General features: G+C 38.6%; 2 protein-coding genes across 2 annotated transcripts; one reads left to right on the top strand and one right to left on the bottom strand.

Annotated features, from left to right (window-relative positions):
- The first annotated feature begins 13,490 nt into the window (after positions 1–13,490).
- Positions 13,491–14,016, top strand: K441DRAFT_17366 (uncharacterized protein). Its single transcript, XM_067640331.1, has 2 exons — positions 13,491–13,756; positions 13,810–14,016. The coding sequence occupies exons 1-2, from the start codon at positions 13,547–13,549 to the stop codon at positions 13,834–13,836; spliced, it is 237 nt and encodes a 78-aa protein (XP_067506794.1). The 5' UTR covers positions 13,491–13,546; the 3' UTR covers positions 13,837–14,016.
- Positions 14,017–21,099: 7,083 nt separating this feature from the next.
- Positions 21,100–21,443, bottom strand: K441DRAFT_17350 (uncharacterized protein). The gene has a single exon (XM_067640330.1). The coding sequence runs from the start codon at positions 21,338–21,340 to the stop codon at positions 21,164–21,166; it is 177 nt and encodes a 58-aa protein (XP_067506793.1). The 5' UTR covers positions 21,341–21,443; the 3' UTR covers positions 21,100–21,163.
- Between the last annotated feature and the right edge of the window lie 2,433 nt (positions 21,444–23,876).

Raw genomic sequence — 23,876 nt, 5'->3', positions numbered from 1 at the left:
ACCATATAGAGTGTAACGGCGCTATCGCACGTTACCTGCCAAATTTTGCCATATTCTACCAACCTGCGATTAGCCCGCCTAAAGCTAGCGCCTTGGCGGCCCACCCTATATATTTATTTACATCGGTCCTAGCGACCCCTTTTCCTTCTCTTTAGCTTAGTATCTTTATAATACAGCATTTGTTTAAGCTTCAGTTTAGAGGCATTTGTTTAAGCCGTGACATTATACTAAGCTCTCCCTACCTTACCTGGGAAGGCCTTAATAATATCCTACCCTAAAGAAACTTCGTCTGCAATAACGTATTGACACGCTATACTTAGATACCAAAACAACTCTACATTACCTAGGAAGGCCTAGATAATATCCCACCTTATAAGCCAGATAAGACTAGACCTATACCTCCGGAATTAAAACTAAAGCGTATAATACCGACGAACCTTAGGAAGCTAACAATAGTACCTAAAGCAAGCTTATCTAAGAGAGCTGCCTCTACCTAAGAGGAACCTAAAATCCAATTGGGATTAGAAATTAAAGATAATAATAATATTATAGATATACGCGAGCAGATTCGCGCCCTTATAGCTAGCTAGGAAGCCAATCGTCTTAAAGCGAGAAATATATAAGAGACCCTATAAGAGATCCTAGAAAGCCTTACGGCCCTATAAAATAGCCCGGCTTTCCCTTCTTAAAGCCCTAGCCGACCTATTTACTCTACTAAATGCGATATACTAGGGAATATAGATATAATAACAAAGCAATTAAAGTCCGTTAAGCTTCTTAACCCCCTACTACTATCTAACGGGATAGACCCTACCTTTAAGAATTAGAGGATTTAAGTATAAAAAAAGCTCCGCGTTAACTATAACTATTTCCTTTTTAAAGAAGCCAAAATGCTCTACCTCTTTAGTTAAACCACTAGGGACGCCTAACGGCACCTTTAAGCCAAGTTTAAGGACGACTTCCCTATCTAATTTATATCTATTAATAAGATAATATAGCACCTAGCAGCTATTTATATTAACCTAAATAAAGTACGGGATGCCCGTTATAACTATAATTACCTAATAATAAAACTAAACTAACCCTTTACCAAATTCTAGACTTAATTTCTATACCTTATAGAAGAAGGCCAGGTTCCCCTTAAGAACTACTAATTAGACCTATACGATAAGCTAACTATCCAGCTATAAGAAAAGATCGCTATAACCTTAAATAACCTACTAACCTATAAAAGACTTATAGCTTATTGCCTATTATTAGACTTAAAACTAAAGCGGATTAACGCCCGCCCTAATTAGTAGAAGCAACTCCATAATAATTAGAACTCGCTAGCTATACCTATAGAAGCTAGAGTAGGAAGACAAGTTATAACTACTCTTATACTAAAGGCGGTTATAACTACGTACCGGCGAGCCTCGCCCAACTAGCTATATACTACGCCATTAACTAGTATTTGCCGTAATACTCCAATTAACCCTACCTCGGCTATATACTTTAACTGCGATAAGTAAGGTTACTTTATCTTATCCTGCCTGGAGCTAAAGGATATAGGCGATATTAAGGAGATAGAGGAAGGAGAAATATCCGATAAGTTAGGAAAAGAAGAACCCTAGGGAAAGACTCCCCCCTAGGGTACCCTATTAATCTTAAAGAGATTAATCTTAGTTAGTTAATAGGTGGAAAGTATTTTACGGTTCTATATATAGTATCTTAAAATAGATATAGAGTTAATATAACCGCCCTTATTAATACTAGAGCAAATAGCTTCGCCTTTATAAATACTACCTATATAAATAATATTGCCAAGTTTTTAAATGCAGAAGCTATTTAACTAGAGAAGCCTATTTAGGTAAAGGGCTATAACAGCTAAGCCGGTTAGCCCGTTACCTACGTCTTAAAGTTATATATCGCTTTTAACGGATAACGCTAATATAGTATCCCCTTTTGCATCCTAGACCTAGGGTCCCACAATATAATCCTTAGACGAAAATAGATATCCTATTTTGATATTTAGTTAAATATACAAAAAAGACGGTTTATCTAGCCAAAGGATAGACTAAGGTTGCCCTCCTTTATTAGGGAGATCCAAACCAACCGCAAAACACTAGCTATAAGGGCTAACCCTACCTACTAGCAGAATATCCGGGCCCATAACCTAGCCTTTGCCTAAAAGGACGCCCACTATAAAGCTAAAAAGAACTCTATATTAACAAAGATACTCTTCTAAAGCGCTATGTTTAAAGAGAACTCTACATATAAAAGCGGGATAGATAATAATATAGATGACGTCTAAATCGCATAGATCTAACCGTTATAGAAAAGAACGTATTAATAGGATATAAGGGATAACCTCCAAAAGATACAACAGGAGCTAAAAGGAGTAACGATAACGCTAGTACCCTAGAAGTCCCTAAAGTCATATACGCCCCTATTATTAGGTAACCCCCCTACCATAGATATTACCGCAATTAGCGCTATAGCGTTCCACTTTAATATATACTAAAAGGACAATAAGGTCTTTATAATAAGCCTATATAAAATTAACCGAATTATTAATAATAGAGAGGAAAGGCTAGATAAGGAAACCGACAAGGAACTAGTTAAATACCTCCTTCCTACCATTTATACAGGCTATAAGAATACATTCTTAAAGGCGGCTTTAGATAAGTTACCCCCCTACTAGATATACAATTATAAGATTTAATTAGAGGCTAATAACTCGCTAGGCTATAGCCCCCTCTATTATTAATTAATGGATAAGCTAAAAGCAATAAAGTAGTACTTAATTAACAACCTGGATAAAGGGTTTATTAAGCTAAGTTAAGCCCCTTTTACTTCCCCTATTCTATTTATAAAAAAGCCTAATAGAGGCCTTCGTTTTTATATTAACTATTAAAAGCTAAACGCTATTACTTAAAAGGACCGGTATCCTATTCCTTTAATTAACGAGACCCTTATATATCTAAGCTAGGTAAAGATCTTTACTAAACTTAATATCCGCTAAGCTTTTTACCAAATTAGGATAAACCCTACATCCGAAGATTTAATAATGTTCTATACTACTATAGTTCCTATAAATACAAAGTTCTTCCTTTTAGACTAATAAATGGACCAGCTATATACCAAAGGTATATAAATAACGTTCTTTTTAATTACCTTAATGAATTCTATACGGCATACCTAGACGACATTCTTATATACTTAGACGATAAACTTAAGCATTAAGTTTATATTAAGAAGGTCCTCTAAAGACTACGGAACGCGGGCTTATAAGTTAATATTAAGAAATGCGAGTTTGGGGTAAAACGTATAAAATATCTTAGGTTTATCATAACTACGGAAGGAATTAAAGTTAACCCTAAGAAGGTAGAGGTAATTTATAACTGGAAGCCCCCTTATATAGTAAAAGGAATCTAGTTCTTTCTTAGTTTTTATAATTTCTACCACCAGTTTATCCGTAACTACGGAATTATAGTAAAACCTCTTATACGACTAACTAGGAAGGATACGCCTTTTGTCTTTAATAATAGCTATATAGAGGCCTTTAAAGAGGTAAAGAATCGGCTTATTTCTTCCCTAATTCTTTATTACTATAACCTAGACCTTAAATTAATACTAGAAACAGACGCCTCTAATAGGGTTATAGCGGGAATCCTATTACAGTTACATCTAGACGGCGAATAGTACCCTATAGCTTTCTTTTTAAAGATAATAAACCCGGCTAAGTATAACTATAAAGTATATAATAAAGAAATGCTAGCTATTATTTAATTACTCTTCTAATAGTGCGTAGAGCTTAAAGGTATAAACTCCTGGATTAAGATATATATAGATTATAAAGCCTTAGAGTACTTTATAACTATAAAGTAGCTTATAGGGTAATAAGCCTAGTAGGCCAAAATACTCTCCTAATTCTTCTTTATGATTATATATTGTTCTAGTAAGTAAAACTCTAAGGCTAATACCCTAACCCAAAGAAAATAAGACATAGGACCCTAGGATGAGCTAAAGACCTAATATTGGACGCGCGCCCTCCTCTATCTAGAACAGCTTAACCTACAGATCCTTAAGGAGCTAGACTCCTAGTAAAACGAGCTAGCACTAATAGAGGAGTCTTTAGATAAGCTAATAGGGCTAATTAACCGCCTCCTAACTATAAACCGCACGGCTAACGCCTTAAGGGCCCTCCGCGAATAAGCCGCGAAAGGAGACCCCAATTTTAAAACGGAGGAAGGATTACTCCTATACCAAGAGCGGCTTATAGTCCCTAACGTTAACAATCTACAGACCAAACTAATCCGTAAAGCTTATTACTAAGTCTTTATGGTATACCCTAGCAAGAACAAGACCCGTAAAATTATTAACTGCTGCTACTACTAGCTAAGAATAGTTGCGGATATTAATTAATATATATAGAACTACGAAGACTACTAGAGAGCTATAATCCCACGGGATAAGACCCTAGGACTACTTAAGCCACTCCTAATACTAGAGCGCCCTTAGTAGTATATCTTTATAGACTTTTATAAACTACCTAGGGACCGTAACGGATACAATATAGTTATAGTTATAGTTAACTACTTTAGTAAACGCCTATTTTTAATTCTATGTTATAAAAACATTAATGCCAAAGAGGCAGCCCGGCTATATATCCACTACGTCTACCAAATCTACGGACCACTAGATACTATTATATCCGATTATAGGCCACAGTTTATATCGGCCTTTTAAAATAAGTTTACCTAAATCCTAGGCATTAAGCTAAAGCTTTCTACGGCTTATTACCCCTAGATAGACGGTTAGATAAAGATCGTAAATTAGTACCTAGACTAGAGGCTTAGGCCCTTTATTAACTATTTCTAGGATAACTAGTCTAAACTACTACCCTTAATAGACTACGCGCAAGCAACCCTACCCTATAACTCCATAGGGTTTGCCCCAATTTAGCTAGAAATGGGATACTTACCCCGTATAAGCTTTAACTAAAAAAGGCCAAAAGAACCCCAGACTATACAAAAGAAGCTATCCTATACTAAGGCCTAATAGTACGCCAAATAATTGGAGGAGGCCTGGACGGTAGCCCGCGAGAACCTAGAAAAAGCTTAGAGGTTAATAGAACAGTAGGCGAACAAACACCGTTAAGAGCCCGATTTTGCCCCTAGCGATATAGTCTAGGTTATAATAAGGAATTAAAGAACTAAACGACCTAGCCATAAGCTGGACTACTAGATAGTAGGACCGTATAAGGTTCTTAAGAAGATAGGCAACTTGTATAAGATAAAGCTCCTAGACTTAATTAGGGTTCACCCTATCTTCTTGCTAGATAAGTTACGAAAAGCTACAAACAACCTATTGCCTAGATAAAAGAATAAGCCTCCCCTACTAGTTTAAGTAAACGGTAATAATGAATAGGAGGTTAACGAAATACTGGCCTATAAGATAGTATGGGGAGTACTAAAATACCGTGTCTAATAAAAGGGCTATAATCCTAACCTAACCTAATACCCTACATAGAACTTTATAGGCTACCCCTAAAAGCTTAAAGAATTTTATAACTAATACCCTAATGCGCCTGGACCCCTAAAGTACCTAGACGAATAGATAGAATGCTAGTATAATAAAGACGATAAGTTACCGAAAGAACATAGGGACAAAAACGCCCTAAAGCCCTAATATAGCTGTCTACCAAATTCTACTATATTCTGCCGTTTTCTGCCAGTACTATAAAATTTTAGATATCTAGGAACTTTAACCGCCAGTTAAAGTTGTCTAATTGGTTAGATCCGTGCTAAGACTTTTAGCGGCTACTCTTTCTAGCCTAGTGCTTCCACTTAGCCCACAATCGCCCTTTATACTTAGTTAGGACGGACTCGTGTCCCCTTTGTCTTCTTATCTTATATTTTTATAATCCTACGTTTATAAGCCTAGTGCTACCCTATTTTTTCTAACTAAGCCTAAGGGTAGGCTTTCTTTTAGAGAGGGGGGTAATGTAACGGCGCTATCGTATGTTACCTGCTAAATTCTGCCATATTCTGCCGACCTATAATTAGCCCGCCCAAAGCTAGCGCCTTAGCGGCCCACCCTATATATTTGTTTACATTGGTCCTAGCGACCCCTTTTCCTTCTCTTTAGCTTAGTATCTTCGTAATACAGCATTCGTTCAAGCTTTGGTTTAGAGGCATTTGTTTAAGCCGTGATATAGAGACTCTTAACGATTTTCTACCGGCGTTTTAGAAAATCTATAACCGAGCCAATTAAACCCCCTACTTATGACGTCAGAGGGGTGCAGTTAGCTTAAACCTTAACACTAAATGCCTATATAGAATCTCAGCACCTACCTTTAAGCCATTAAACTCAGTTAACGAACCTCCCATTTAGATCTTTACAAAGAAACTACAACGCTAGGGGGTTAGGCGAATATATTAGATAATATTATAAAGCAATCCAACCGCTCCGCACTTTCGCTATAGTTTTTTAACAGTCGCTATATCCTAATCGCGATAGGCCGTAGAGAGCTGCTTATAAATCTTCTTAGAGTCCTTTCCTATAATAAACGCCTAGGCGTAAAGGTTTGTAATATAGCTAAAGCAACGTAGCCAACATGCCTTCCGCTATTTTACTAACATATTACTATAGAGAGCTTAAAGAACTACATCAATATAAGTATCGTTCAACTCCGCATTATTAGCCATAAAATATCCTATATTACCGCAGATCTCGTACTCCTTAAAAAGAGCAATAAGTATACCCGCTTAATTCTCGCCGCTATGTTTACCTAAAATCTCTCATAGTTTAAGAACAGTATTACAATACCTTCCTCTCCTATTAATAAAATAAGCAACTACCCTAAGAACTGCATACGTATTCGGAGACATCTAAAGATTAAAGAATATTAATATCGTGCTGCGGGCTTCCTTAAGGTCCTTCTTTAATTGCTCTTTCTACTTTTTATACGCCGCAATAACCCAACCCCAAATTATATTTGCGGCCTTTAGAAGGAGCTTCTTAAGGCCTAGGTATAAGAAGAATAGGAGCTATTAAAAATACACATTCTCAAATTAGAAAAAGGTAATATGGCAATATATAATCCATCAAATTAGGAGCCGTTTAAAACTATTAAAATTACGACTCATCTCAAGAGCCCACCTAGTAGGGTACTCCTCAATCGTTGGCTAATCCGATTTGGGTACACTACTATTCTAGAGCTTGCCGCTAGTCCTATGTATATTATAATCTTCCGTAAGGTAATCTAAAGCCGTACACCTTCCTTTTAATATAATTATAAGCTCCTAGTAGCGCTTCTACTTTTCATAAAGCCAGCAGTAAAAGTACGTGGTTTTGCCATTTAAATCTTTCAGGAAGATATCCTTACCCTACCGCTAGATTGGTAACGTTCGTTGCTTAGTATACTTCGGCTGCTTTATAAGAGATTAACACCAAATATACTATCTGCCATAGAGCCGAAACTCGTTAACTTCCTTGGAGTCGTTGGCCTTTGGATTGATTAATTTTGGTATAAGAATAACGTTGTTAGTAGGCGCGGCTGCGCGTATAGGAAAGAATCGTTCCATAGCAGTAAGGGAGTTAAAATTAAGCCACTAAGTAATTAAGTATATAGGAAGGAGAGTAGGAAGGAAAGGAAATAAGTAGGCTTTATAGATTATATGGGGGACGTTCGCATTTTAGAAAACTAAGTTATTATATGGCTCTACCGATTGGCTTAACACCACGCTTTAACACCTTATTGATCCTTCCTCTATAGCCACCTTCTTCTAATTAGATATACGACTGGCGCTTTAAGAGCTCCAAAGCCTTAAGATCCACTCCACGCCACCAATCAAATCACTGGATCCACAGCTAATGCAAATCGGCTCCAGCCAAACGCGCCAAATCGGCTCCAGTCCAAATAGATCACTGGGCCACACTGGATACACTTTTAGAAGATGTCTAGAATGTCTAGCTTATATAAGAGTTACGGCAGCAAAGGAATGACTACCGAAGGTCACCTGCCACGTATTAGGCTACAGTTTAAAGCCCAGCATAAGGATACGAAGACTGGCGGAACACCACCTGAGCTCCCTTTGTCCTATAAGACTGTCGACCTCCGCAAGATTCTACTGCCTTTGGACGGCCGTAGTGGGACGCATAGGGTCAGCAAGGTACGCGAGGACAAGGCCGACGGACCTGTTCTGGATGCGGAGGAAGTTATCGTTTTACTGAGTTCGAATGCCAAGGCTTAAGGGATCTTGTCCAGTAAGGACTTGTGCACCTGTCTAATCAAGGAAGACTAGTAGCGTGGATATGCGATTGACCTGGACCTGTACTTCCGTGGCTCAGCAATGAAGGACGATTAAAAAGTATTAAGAACTGGCTCCGTACGTACCAAGTAACAGACCTAGATAGGCCAAAGGAAGAACAGACGTAGTAACGGGCCCCTGTAGTATGAACGGATTTCACTACTTTCCATGACGGAGTAGTGCTGAAGAACAGTGACAAAATGCGTACGAACTGGGAGGACGACTATTAAGTACGACCCACGGACTTAGTAGTAACACCCAGCTAGCAACGTCCGCAGACTCGCCCGATTCTTAGAGACAGCCGTACAACCAAGACAGCTATTGCTCCGCAGCAGGCTCCACTATAGGAGATGAATGTACGACTAGGAGAGTACATCCAGATTAGGTTACGGCCTACGGATGAGACACCTGAAGCTAGGAAGAAGAATGAATCGTATGGTCCTTGGAGACGGTCTTGGAGACGGACGCTTGACCAGGTTAGCCATTAACCGCAGGCTCCGCAGCAGGCTCCGCAGCAGGTGTTGGATATTTGACTAGGGGACAGTCAAGTTTTAAGGTTGGGGAGGGGACGTAGGTAACGGCCGTATAAAAAGATTTCTATTTGTCTGTTTAATTACAGTATTTCCTAAAGCTCCTTTTCTTGCTTACTTTCTTAATCGCGGCGCGTTAATCGCGACGACCTACTGTAAAGATGTCAGCTTAACGTGGGACCCCAGGAAGCGAGACACCCCCCCAAGCGAGTCACTTACCCCCAGATGCATTTGTATTAATAATAAAATCAACAACGCCTTTGTATTAAATCTAAATAGCCTAAATTAAAGCGATTACGCTTCTTATTATAAAAGAAAACGGCTTGGAAGTTTCCGAGTACATTATAGGCGTAATTTTGCCCCCAACGTTGATCAATTAGATAGCTTACCACCACACTCTTCTAAGCCTCCCCTCCAAATTAACTTACTACCAAATTCCTTTGCAGGCTGAGGATCACACCGAAAGACGTATGTAAATGTTGCCTAGTCTTAACTACATTTACTAGGGTTTAATATAGCTCTAGTATACAAAGCAACGTCAAGCTCTGGTAGAGAGGTCCCTTCCTTATACTCCTTTTAAGCTAACTTTTGGGCAGCAAGCTCCTGTTTTTATAGATCCTCCGACTTTAATCAATCAACGTCCTCCTAGGTAAGAACTCTGTCCTTACTTAGGAGTCTCCTACTACTTTTCTTATCTATCTTATACTTCTAAAATCGCTTGTTTTCTTCTCTCTGTATTTATATATTAGTAGTAAAGCCAATAGCAGCTTTAAACAGCTTTTTAACGCGTTACTAAATAGGGGTTTCAAGCATACCGTCTAGTCGCTTAGTAGTTGATTTGGTAATCTGATTTCGTAAAGACTTAAGGTCCTCTACCGTCCTAGGGGTCTTTAGCGTTTAACGGTCTATAATTACAATTAACTAGCTCGTTCTAGGGCTTACAGAGGCCTCTATGCATAGTAGAGCCTTTAAAACAGCGGTAGGATTATATAGTAGAAGGCCTATAGCTTTCCAGGCGCTATAAATCGTCTTATATATTGTTATAGTACGTACGGACTATCAAGGTACGATGTACGAGGTAACTGTATATTATTGACAAACGATGTTGTATAAGGATCTATGTATAGAGGTGAGGCGGTATATATACGTGTCGCTTAGGGGTTAGGTCTGTGCTCGTGTCACAGCAACGCCGAGTTATAACAACGTGTTAGGTCAGTGCCGTGATATATATAAACGCCTTAGCATATACTATAGGGTAAAGCTTTATAAAATACTCTTTATTAATTCCTACATGGCCAAAACGATAGAAGTTATCTGCCTTTACGCTATAGTAGTACTAAAGAGGTCCAAAACAGCTCACATCTAGTGGCTAAAGCTTGTGCGTTAAATAAGGTAGGAGAGTAACTAGAATAATCTTATATAACAGCGCATACTTAATAAACTACCAGGTAACGTGGCTTAAGTAATTATCTATTATAAGCATGCAATAGCTTTAAATGTCGTCCTTATTATCCTCCACAAGATATTACGTATATATATTATAGTGTTTAATATAGTGTAGGCCTGTAACGGGACTAACCCAGTTATAGTAGAAATGTCTTAGTGAAATACTCAATAGATAAATTCCAACGCTTTAACCAAAATCTGCTAGAGTAATTGAATTACTAAAGTCCGTTAAAGACCGCGTGCGTATATACGCACGCATTAACCACCAAGCCCCTAACTATTTAATTATATAATTCTCTTGTTATTCCTTTCTCTTCTTTACGCAACGTCTTATTCTTAGCGAGAGCTATATACCCTTAGATTTAGATAGAATTTATATTATTCCTTTAAATCTTCCCTAAAGTCTCTCCGCGCCCTTATATTACGTTATGTTAATACTAATACCCTTAAAATAGCAAACGAACTTAAATCCACCACGTCAACTATTATAGCCCTAGTTAGGGAATAAATAACTATAATACAATAGTCCTTTATAGATGCCTTAGCCTAGTAACGAACTATACTAGAAGCTTAGTATTAGTAATTAATTAAAGCAATACGTAAAGAACTTTATAATGCTAAAGTATTTATATTAGAGACCCTAATAGCAACACCTATAAACGAAATTAAAATAACTATATACGAACCCAACCCATTAAATATAAACCCTAAACTAGTAATGGCAGCTTAACCTATACCTATAATAAACCTAGTACCTACTACAAAATTTAAAAAGCTCCCTAACCCTCTAATATTTAATAGAAATTAAAATAACCTATATCCCTTTATAACTAAACTCCGTCTTAAACTTTTAACAAACTATAACTAATACCCTACTAAAGCTAGTAAGATTAGCTATGGAATGTCTTATTTAAATAAAGACGCTACATAAACTATAGACCCATTCTTCTATAACAGCACCTTTATTAATTTTAAAATCTTATCTCTCTACTAGAATAAACGTATAATAACACTAGCTATAAATATATAGCTGTTACTAAACTTAAAAACCTATAATAATAGAACCGAGACTTTACTAGCTTCTTTTCGGAATTTTTAGGCCTTATTAGTGAACTGGATTAGAATAAAGCCGCTAGAGTTACCGCTCTCTGCTAAGCTATTTTGGATAAAATTAGAGCATAGTTAGTAGGTAGAGAACTGCTAAAGGACTTACCCGAATTTACTATAATATATTAACGAATTAATAAGGACCTTTAATATAATAAATAGACTCGTTCCCTAAAGCCAACTATACCTTATATTTAAAACTCTATAAAACCAGTATATACCCCAAAGCGCGATCCATCTCTAAAACCTAAAAGCCCTATATATAACCCTATAGACCTTAATGCCACCTAATCCTATATACCCTTAGGAACTAATAAATAAAGAACATAAGCCGTAAATAGAGAATGTTTTAGATATAGAAAAAAGGGATATATTTAAAGGGATTGCCGAACTTACCCTTTTAAAAAAGTCCGCTGTAGCTCCTCTCGGTCCTTAAGTTGTACTTATTTTATAAATTATACTTAGTCGCTATAAAGCATCTCACCTTTAGTTAATTCGGAAAACAAATTATCCTAGGGCTAAGTCACGCCTTAGGATAAGAAGTAGAAGAGTATAAGTGTTTAGGCTCTTTTAGTGCTAATATATAATATAACTCCCTTAATATACTTAGCGAAATTTAAATACTTAGAAAATAAAAGGAAGTATAAATTCTTATAGATAGCGGAGCTACTAATATAGGCTTTATTAATATAAACTACGCAAAAACTTAACACTTAAATTTAAAGAAACTTAATAAGCCCTAAGGCCTATAAGGCTTTAATAGCAAGCCTTTAATATATGGTGAACTAACGCACTACGCTCTTATAAAGATACGGATAGGCGAATACCTTAAATACGTTTCCCTATTTATAACACCCTTAAAGCATTATAAGGTAATACTTAGATATAGATAGCTAAAATAACACGACCCTTTAATTAGCTGGGTTAAAGAAATATTAAAATTCCATACAACCTATAGCTAAAGTTATTACTTAAAATACTACTTGCCCTATAAATATATATATAACTATTTAAATTTAATATAATACAAATTACCCTTGCTATAAACTTTAAACCAATATAATAAAGTTATAACTACTAATCGCGGTAAAGAATGCGAAGATAATATATTAAAACCTCTTAAAATTCGTATAATATAAGCCGTACCCTTTTATTTATTAGCAAGAAAACAAGACCATAAGATCTTTGCTATAACACTAGAAGATATTAAAAAGGCGTTAGAACTAAAGCAATACATTAACCCCCGACCTCTTATACCTAAAGAATATTATAATCTAATTAATACGCTTAAGAAATAATTTGTAGACTAACTACCCCTATATTAAGATAAGCATGATTTTAAGATAGAACTTAAACCTAGTATAATACTAAAGTTCGGCCCGTTATACGGTATATTGCGAAAAGAGTTACTTATAATGCAATAATACCTTAAAGAGTACCTAGAGAAAGGATTTATCCGCCCTAGTTAATTACTATTTATCTTACCTATACTATTCGTTAAGAAACCTAAAAAAGGCTTAAGATTCTATGTTAATTATTAAGCCCTAAATGCAATTATAATTTAAAACTAATATCCGATTCCTCTGCTATAAGAAACGCTTAACCGCTTAGTAAAAGTATAATACTTTACAAAGCTTAACATAGTTGCTACCTTTAATTAAATCCGTATTCGCAAAGGAGATAAGAAGTATATAGCTTTCTGTATACAATAGGGACTTTTTAAATACCTAGTAATGCCGTTTAGCGTAAAGAATGGTCCTAGTACATTTTAGCAATATATTAACAATACGCTTCGCGAATTCCTTAATGTATTTATTACCGCGTATATTAATAATATCTTAATCTATTTGTCTTTACTTTCTAAGCATTAAAAGCACGTTTAAATAGTCCTTAAACGCCTGCGAGACGCGGGCTTATAATGCGATATTAAGAAATGCAAGTTCTATACGTCCAAAGTTATATACTTAGGCCTAATTATATCCCGTAACGGAATTAAAATGGACCCTAAGAAAATTGCTGTAATTGTAAACTAGAAAAGTCCTAGTAGTACAGTCATCACCGAAATATCGGTAACTCGCTTAGGACGCGAAAGAGCCACATCGCACCCCACCAAAATTTCTATAAGGGGCAATTCTTTTCATTTTAACCACCACAATTAAAGCTATTATGGGCCGCCGCCTTCCGGATAAAGTTGTTCACAGAATTAGGATTCGTATTAAAGCTAGTAAGGCGGTACCAGCCATTGCGGAGGCTGTAAAGGTGGCCAAGAAGACGATTTATAAGATGCAATTAAACCTTGATATTTGGGGCGAACCATACGCTCCTTCTACCGTTGTTCTTGGGCGACCGAGAGCTCTGTTACCCTACCAAGAAATGGTAATATATAGCGTCATGGTGTTGAGCTTTTTGCTAACTGTTTAACTACGTAGAGGCTCCTTGACTTTCTTAAAGATTAGCCAACCGCATATATAGATAAGATGCAGGCCTTCCTATTTAACGAGTTTGACACCCAAGTCTCTGCTATAACTATCGCCCGTATTCTTAAGAGAGCTTATTGGTCACGGAAGGTAGTTATAGCTCGTGTAGCTTAAAGGAACGCCCCCCTCTGCAACGCCTGGATTGGTATACAGAAGAGCTAGGTAGCAGAGCAGCTTATATTTCTTAATGAGTTGGCAGTAAATAAAAGGACTGGTGATAGGAAGTACGGCTAGTTACCAGAAGGGACTACATGTGCTGTATTACGCGTACTTAAGAGGTTAGAAAGGTGGAGTATTCTACCAGCGTTAGCAGTTAACGGATATCTCAGCTACCTTATCTTTTAAGGTTCTATTACCTCTGCGATATTTAAAGCCTTTATAGAGGAGTAGGTACTACCCCATTATACACTATATTTAGGGCTATAATTAGTCCTTATTCTTAATAACGCGTTAATCTATAAATTAACACGGCTTCGAGAGCTTTGTAAGCAACACGGCGTCCTACTAAAATTCCTACTACCGTACTCGCCAGATTATAATCTAATTAAGGCTACGTTTAATAATATTAAGGCTTGGATTAGAAGGAACCAGCGGCTAGCTAAGGACTTTAAGAGCTTTGAGAGCTTTTTATATTTTACTGTTAGTTAAGTATATGGTATATACGTAGGAGCTTACTTCTAAGAAGCAGGATATATTATAGATTAATAGACAGATACTATCTTAATCGCTTAAACTTTAAGATTAGAGCCCTAATTCTATATAGCGTTCTAATCTTAAAGTTATAGGTCTCCTACTAATCTAACGTTATACTTTTACCTGGCTTATATAACTTTAGCGAGTTAATATTCTATTCTTCCTCTACTAACTTATCCTTAATTGACTCCAAAATAGCACTCTGCCTCTCGCTATTAAACTCTAGCTAGTTAGCTAGCTACTTAAAGAACTGGCTAAGTAGCTTAACTAGATCTATTTCCGACTGAACGGGGCTTAAGTTTTAGGGTGCTTCGACATTTAAATATGGCGGAGGATATTATTGAGAAAGGTAAGGATTTTAATCTATAGATTTAAGCTCCTTTATAAGCATAACTAACGCAAGCTTCTTAAGATGCGACGTAGTAGAATCTTCCTTCTCTACTACTGGCTCCTTCTAGCTCTTCCAACTCCTCTCCTTGTAGTTAACCAAGTTAACAACAAGATGTTACAACGGCTGCTTAATAGTAGAGTCACCAGAGAGAAGCTCCTTATTCTACTGCTGGAAGTTTTCTATACTAATAGGATAATGGTTGATTATAGTATTGGGTAAGTCGGGCGACTTCTTATCCTACTAGTACGTCTTGCCTTTATTACGGTAATGTATATTTATATAAGGCCACCTATCTATAATCGCCGGCATTCTATTACTAGAAGCATCCTCAGCTATAAGTACGTTAGGTAGATTGGTAAGTTAAGCTTATATAGCTGTCCTTCTGCCTATAGGCCTAATAACTACTTGCTAACTTAGAGTTACGGTAGGAGCCTAAGTCTCTGGCTCCTTCTCCTTAACTAAATATAAGGTGAAGTTTAAGGATAGAGACCTTAACGGCTAGCGCTTATGCCACTCCTTAATTATAGCGAGAGCTTGATTTAGATCCTTACTTAACTAAATATCTTAAGGGCAGCAGTTGGCTTACCGGGCCTTCTTATAAAAGGCGATAGCTTGGAGCCAAGTAATCTTAAACTTCTGTGGTAATAGACGTTATATAACCTCGTCCTGCTATAGATCTAGCTTAACGTAGTATATATTTTTAGTGTTAAATACAGCTGACTTTATGCCAGGAAGAGACTTATTTTTACTACTCGTAACTGCCTTCCAAATACTTGTAAAGCGTGCAGGCGGCGGCGGCGGCGGCGGCGAGTCTATATCCTCATCTTCCACCTCTACAGGCTCCTCGGTATTCTCATCCTCGCCCTTATTGACCTCATCTGCAGATATAGGCTCTGCGGGCGTTACCGGCGCCGACGGCGACGGCGACGGTGACGGTGACGGTGATAGTAACGATAATGGTGACGGTGACGATAATGGTGACGGTGACGGTGACGGTGACGGTGATGGTACTGGTATTGTCTTCTGCCTCTTCTTCGCTATCTTCGCCTTCCTCTTCGCCTTCTTCTTAGGCGGCTATAGGATAGCAGAAGCAGGCATAGATTAAGCCCGCTTTTATTTAGAAGGCTTTTAAGGACGACCTAATAATCAAGTAGGCTGCTGCTGTTGGGGCGCCATAAGATGCAATACTAAGATTTCTATATAATCGACTTAACTAGGTAACGCGCCAGCTTTAATATTTGGGCACTTATAATAGGTGGTTAAAATCAAAAGAATTACCCCTTATACAAATTTTGGTGGGGTGCGATGCGGCTTTTTCGCGTCCTAAGCGAGTTACCGATATTTCGGTGATGACTGTATATAAAATATCTAAGGATTTCTAGGATTCGCAAATTTCTACCATTAGTTTATTAATTACTTCTTAAAAATCGTTTAGCTATTAGTAAACTTAATAAGGAAGAATATAAGATTTAAATAGACCACTAAATGTAAACAAGCTTTTAATAACCTAAAATATCGTTTTATAACTGCTCCAATCCTTATTTACTTTAATTTAGACCTTAAATATATTGTTAAAACAGACTTATCTAATCATATACTAAAAGGGGTGTTATCGCAGTATAATAAGAACGGTGAGCTGCGCCTAGTAGCCTTTCTCTCCTGGAAACTTACCCCTACTAAATTAAACTATAAGATATATAATAAGGAACTGCTTACAATTATTAGATGCTTTAAATAATAGCGCCTAGAACTTAAAGGATTATTATTCCTAATATGCGTATTAACGGACTATAAAAACCTACAGTACTTTATAACTACTAAGCAATTAATATAGCGCCAAATTCGTTAGGCTAAATACCTTTTATAATTTGACTTTAAGATTATATATTAACCTAGCAAACTTAACTAAAAGCCTGTCATGGCACTGACCTGATGTATATTGTTTTATACTGTCTTATACTGTTTCCTACTATTAGCTAGCCCACTACTAGCACCTTAGCGGCCGGCCCTACTATTTATAACGTGGGTGACAGGGTTTTGACGGTGTGATGAGTTTTGACGGTTTTAAGGTTTCCCATACAAACTTTGTCTGTGTCCTCTCGCTTAAAGTTTTGATGTTCAAAACCCATCACACCGTCAAAACCCTGTCACCTACGTTATACAATACCCCCTTTCCACCTTCTTCTCCTCTTTATACTATAACGTAGTTATTTAGTCTACTTTATTGCAGCACTATGACAGTTTATAGTATCTCTAATTGCACCCTATCGCGATCTTTATTTTTCCCAGTCTACTATCTCCGTTTTCCCAGTATAATTACAACCCGGCGTGACCGATAATACTATACTATAGTCTTAGATAATCTTAGCATAGTCTTAGTATAGCCTTAGTACAGTCTCAGCAATCTTAGTATTATAGTCAGCCTTATAGATTCTAATTGCCTTACCTAGATCTCTTAGAATGGGCGACCACAATATAGATAACGTCCCGCTGACGAACCCTCGCGAAGCGCTCGCCCGCCTCCTTAATACCTTCTATACTAATATCGCCTGGGCGATTAGGAACGGTCTTAAATACCTAAAGGACCTTAATGTGGCAGGAACCTTTTAACAACTCTCTATATATGCAGCCTTCTTGACTAGTATTAAGAGCGGCCTTTAAGCCGTCTATAGTAAAGGCCAAGCTATAAAGTCCTAACTTAAAAAAGCTTAACACAGAATTAACTCCCTTAAGACACTTAAACCATATATTAAACAATATAAATAGCAAGCCCTCGTATATACCGAGACTATACAAAACCTAAGCTTTTAGATTACTATACTTACCAAGACTATTACTAATAAGAACCATACTACTAGCTCCACTCCATTAACTAAGCCCTGTAGAAAAAAGCGTAAAGTAAAAGATCTAACCCCGTTTAATAGTAAGGGATCACTAATTAAAAAGTAAGAAAATTTTAAAATATAGGAAATAAAAATCTAAGGCGTTTTCCGGAGGGATGTAAAGTGCTTTAAGACCCTAATAGACGAAATCCTCTATATATTAGATATGCTAATGGATAAAGCTTATAACTATATTAAATATAGCCTTAATACGCTATATATATACCCAAACGACCTAAGTAAATAGACCTTTTCTAACTAAGAGTCTATGTTTATATATATAAGAGGATACTATAAGACTATAGATATAACCTAAGTGGCTAAAAATAAGTTAGATATCTTAAGCTAAGGCGAGCGTAACTACTAGTCCTAGAAAGTAGAGCTTAATAAGTTAATAATTAAAGTAAATAAGACTAAGGAACAAAAAGTAGATTTGCTTAAAAAGAATATTTCCTCTAAAATAAAGGACCTAGCCTTTACCCTTAGCTATAAGATTGGCGATACTAACTATAAAGGCTAGAGTAAGCAGATAGATATATTTGCTTATAACCTATAGAACCATACCTACTATATTAAGTTAAATACCGCTAAGCTAAGTGCCGCTAGCGGCTATTAACCTATATCTTTATAAAACGACCTAATAGACCTAGACGCCGTTAAGTTCGGTAGCGGTAGTATTGTGGTGGTGTAGATTGGACGTCGCCTACTGTCTTAGCATTTTCCTATATTTATAGAGCCTTCGGCTTCCTTCCTTCTTCCCTTATCACATACATAACACGACTCTACCAGTTACCGGAAATACACTCTTTTCTTTCTTTCTTACTAACTGTTCTACTGACCGACTAACTAACTAACTAACTGACCAACCGACCGACAGACAGACTGACTGACAGCACCGTGACTTTCCTATCTTAGAGAGGTCGTACCCTCCCACATATTTTATGGCATTCCACGTGGGGATGACGGCAAGCTCTTTGGATTAGAAGTCTAGTGCTACATATACAGGAGATATACAGGAGACACATAGGAGACACGTAGGAACATCCTATGACTATAGAAGAACCGCCAGCTATAGAAGAACAACCAGCTGTGGAAGAACCGCCAGCCAGACAGACGAGACAATAGAAGAAAACTAGGCAATATCGAATAGTAAGGGGAACCAGGCAGTACCAGAAAAAGACAGGACAGCTAGACTTAACGTATAGGCTAAAGAGTGGCAATAAGAAGCAAAAGACTGTAAGTCTGTTAACCTAAATCGGATGTCTTTGCCACCTTAACTTGGTCATAGGAAGAGAAGGGTCTTGGAAAGTTATATATAAGGATGTTGGGCGAACCAGCGAGCCAATTAGATAACTTTAACCGGCGGTTGGAGTTACCGAGATCTACTACTAAGCATGGCCAGACCTTTATTAAAGATGTAAAGACGATAAGCCAAGGGCTAATTAATTAGATGGAAACGAGATCTAAGACATTTGGCGGCGAAGGAAGTTAGTACTGCTATTTACGAATAAAGGAGATAATACTGAGCAAGGTCGCAAGCACATGAGATCGGATCTGTCCTTAAAAGCTTCCTATTCTGGCTTAGCTTTATCCTCTTTTAAGTTATCCGGATTATATCAGTAGTAGCTCTAGAGGCGTTCCGTAAAGAAGTAGATGTAAGTAAAAGCAAGAGGCTTAGCAGCACCCTACCGCGTGGAATAATGACAGGCTAAAATAGATGGACGTACCGAGACCCGGTGGCAGTAGGTGATGAAGATTCCGTGCTCTCCCAGGAAGACCCCCCCTCAGGCGTTAAGAAGTAGGTGCCTTCCGTTAGGGATATGGCTGTACAAGTAGACTAGCCGCAGTATATACCTATTAAGGTCCCGCCAGGACAGCTATCTGGGACACCCTCTGTTAAGACCACGGCTATGCAAGCAGACCTACCATAGCGTTTACCCGTGACACCTAGGACCGATGACCCTCAGCAGACGAAGGATGTGAGCTATAAGGACCACCTGTAAGCTCCTGAGGAAGCTCTAAATGCACCACCCTATGACCAGTAGTTGACGGCTTAGGACAGGATCTACGTTGTGACCCAGCCTATGCCAGCCCCAGGGACTATTAGAACTCCGTACTTTATAGGACAGAACGTGTTATAGTTTATTGAGCAGTACGAACGACTATGCGCCCGATATTACGTCACGAGCAAGGAGAAGCACCAGGGCCTTCTGGAGTACTGCAATTATTGGATAGGGATGTGGATCCGAAGCCTGCCTGAGTTCGTAATTAGTAACTAGACGGAGCTTATAAAAAGGCTTAGGACCGAATATTAAGCCGAGGACTACTACCAACGTATGGAGATAAGAGACTTTGTGGAAGCTTATGTTCGAATATCTATAGAATAACTGGGCGACTTGCGTCACTATATGCAAAATTTCACCAGTATTTCAGCTAAAGCAGTAGCCGCGGGAAACCTTACTGAGCGAGAGAAGGGGTGGTGGTTTATACGAGGACTCCCTATTAAATACCGTAGGCACGTAATGGAGAAGACAGGGGCCGTAGCAGACGAGCCTAGTACCCTTGTATTTAAAAGACTGAAGGAGGCTGTAGAGTTAAAGTTAATGGTTATAGAGGGCGCCGAGCGAATAGAAGTCTTTCTAGAAAAAGAGCCCCTAAATGTCTAACTGATATAAGAGCTACGGCAGTAAAGAAATGAGCTCGACCGCTAAAGGGAAGGAAGACTTCTTAACCCGGCTAGACTAGGCGTACATGGAGGAGCTTTAATACAGCAGCAGTCACCTACCGCGGATCAGGCTATAGCTTAAAGCCTAGCACAAGGATACGAGGACTGGCAGAACAGCACCTAAGCTCCCTTTGTCCTGCAAGACACCCGACCTCCACAAGACCCTCAACCCCCGCAAGGTTTTCAATATCCGCAAGGTTCTTAATATCCGCAGGACTGTCAATATCCGCAAGATTTTACTGCCTTTGGACGGCCGCAGTGGGACGTACGGGGTTAGTAAGGCACACGAAGACAAGGCTGGCAGACCTATTTTGGATATAGAGGTCACCGTTTTACTAAATTCAAATACTAAGGCCTAAAGGATCTCGTTTAGCAAGGATTTATACATCTATCTGATTAAGGAAGACTAGCAGCTAAAATACGCGATCAACCTAGACCGGAACTCCCGCGGCTCGGCAATAAAGGACAGCTAAAGGGTATTAAGAACTGGCTGTGTACGTACTAAGGAACTAACCCAGATAGGCTAAGGAAAGAACAGACGTAGCAACCGGCTTTCTATAACGGAGTAGTGCTAAAGAATAGTGATAAAATGCGTACGAACTGGGAGGACTGCTATTAAGTACGGCCCACAGACTTAGTAGTAACGCCCAGCCAGCAACGTCCGCAGACTCGCCCGACCCTTAGAGACAGCTGTACGGCCAGGACAATCGTTAAGCCGCAGGCTCCGCAGCAGGCTCCGTAGCAGGTACCGCAGGCTCCGCCGTAGAAGAATGTACGATCAGGAGATTCCATCTAGATTAGGTTATAGCCTGCGGATGAGACGGCTAAAGCTTAGAAGAAGAATGAATCGTTCGACCCTTGGAGACGGTCTTGGAGACGGACGCTTGACCAGTTCTAAGGTGGGGGAGAGGGTGCAGGTAACGGCCGTATAAAAAGATTTCTATTTGTCTGCTTAATTACTGTATTTCCTAAAGCTCCTTTTCTTGTTTATTTTCTTAATTACAACACGTTAAGACGCGTCAATCGCGACGACCTGCTACAGAGATGTCAGTTTAGCTCACCGCCTGTTACTAAGCCAATAGCGATTTTCCATCCCGGGAATGGAAAATCCTAATTGGTCCAATCAGCAATAGAGCCGGCAGAACTCTACACCGCCCCTAGAACTCAATAATACAGCTACATAATAAGAACGGATACCGAGAGCCTTAATTAATTGCACGGATATAGAGCCAATTATACGACGCAGAGCTACACGTAGGGCCTTAATCGAATGACTGCACGGAAGCCTTAGTCAAACGATTAACTATATAGGGGCTATAACTAGTTGAGGAATCGAATCAAGCAGAGCCTCGATATTAGTACGTCGCCGTTACTAAATTAAATCAGTTGAATGTCGTTAAATTAGAGCCTTCGACTGGGCCGACCTTGTTCCTTAATCGAACGACGACTAATCGCAGCACGACTGTCACTGCTATCCGAATTCAGTACTGCGCCAGCTGCACGACGAGAACGGATACTACGGCAAGGAGGGGACCTGTATAAGGGCAGCAGCATAATATTAGAAAATAAGCACCGTGGAAACGGCAAAGTAGTATACAAAGAGGCACTGCGAGATAAGAGAAGACAAGGATGCTCTGTAAGAGATCGTATATAGGGCATAGCTAACCACCTTAGGCCTAAGCCATCCTTATACAACTGAAGACAGGACCAAGCCGTGTCTGGCTAAGCTAGTAAAGGACTTTGTTAAGGATTATAAGGGGAGTAGGCATTAGACGTGCAGAAGCTAGCACTTCTCAGAGATTATCTTAACGAAAGGACTATATTATAGACATAAGGGTAAGGGATATGCGACGGAGGTAGTTATAATAACTAAGAAGCTGTTACTAGATGGCTTTAAAGATACTAAGGACAACTTAGATAAAGCGCAGAGCTAGTAAAACAATAACAAAGAGATTAAAAGCAGAAGACAACCCTAAGAAGGTTCTTAAGCTGGAAGAAGATTAAGGATACGTAAGCGTACAGCCAGCAGCGAGGGTAAAGAAGCAGCTATAAAGGATATCCTAGAAAAGCACTAGGCCTGCGAAAATGGTTTACTAGAAGCTGCCGCTTATACTTATAAGGAAGTCTTAAGATAGGTCTTTAAATTAGACGTCTGGTGGACACTAAGAGCCTTAACCAACTACGGATGTAGAGCTCTAATTAATTAACTATATAGATGTAAAGCTTTAATAGAACGACTGCACAGCTAGAGTCTTAATCGATTATCTATAGATATAGAGCCTACGGATACAAAACCTAGGTTATATATGCAGCAGAAAACACCTTAAGTTAAGCCAGAGCCTTAGTTAAATCCTAATTAGTTAAACGCCGCCTATACAAGCCAAGTCGTTAAATTAGAGCCTTTAGTTGGGCCAACCTAATACCCTATTTAAACGTCAGGCAATTGTATGGTTACAGTTAAATCAAATTAGTTACCCGTTGCCGTTAGACGTCTTTAATTAGCAGTTAAAGATCCTACAATGGTAGACACGTAGGCATGCAGGTACTAGGCCTAACTAGGAGATTAGTATACGGCTAGAAGAACGTTTTAGAGCCTCTATAAGAGTCTCTTCCCTAAACTACCTACCCCCTTATCGATTAATCGCCCGTCCTAACGCCTACGGATTAGTTAACTAGAATGATCTTTCCTGTAGATATAGATACGGAGCCTTATATAAAGTCTTACACGGAGTCGTATATAGAGTCTATAAATATGGAGTATATAGGTGCAGAGCCCTAATTAGACAATAGTACGGCAGCTTAACTGGACGCCTATATAGGAGAAGCCTTAATTAAACGGTAGATGTGGAGCCTTAACTAACCGTACGTCTACGCGGAAGTTTTAATTAATTGTCTACGGGTATAAAGCCTTAGCCGTATATATAGCAGAAGACACCTTAAGTTAAGCTAGGGCCTTACCAAATCTTAATTAGCTAAACGCCGTCTCCGCATTCAAATTAGGACAGTCAGAGCCTTTAACTGGGCCAACTTTCTACCTTAATCGAACGACCGAACAATTAGTTGTAGCACGTCGTCGCTAACTGATTAGACAGTCTTCGGCTAGCAGTTAAAGTAGGCACATAGACCTACACGCAGACACGGACGCAGAATATGCAATATAGAGTTACTAATGCATAGCTAGATGTGTAGCCAGACGTATAGCTAGATACACAGCTAGATGCAGGGCCTGATGCAAAGCTACGGGCGGAGCCTTGATTAAGAAGCTGCGTACAATATAGACCGATGCAGTGCTAGATGTAGAGTCTTAATATTAAATAGCCAACTGAAC

The sequence above is a fragment of the Cenococcum geophilum genome, assembly GCF_001692895.1.
Source record: "Cenococcum geophilum 1.58 unplaced genomic scaffold K441scaffold_10, whole genome shotgun sequence".
Classification (NCBI taxonomy): Eukaryota; Fungi; Ascomycota; class Dothideomycetes; order Gloniales; family Gloniaceae; genus Cenococcum; species Cenococcum geophilum.
Note: the sequence above shows the minus strand (reverse complement) of the source record. Positions and strands in the feature narration are given on the sequence as shown.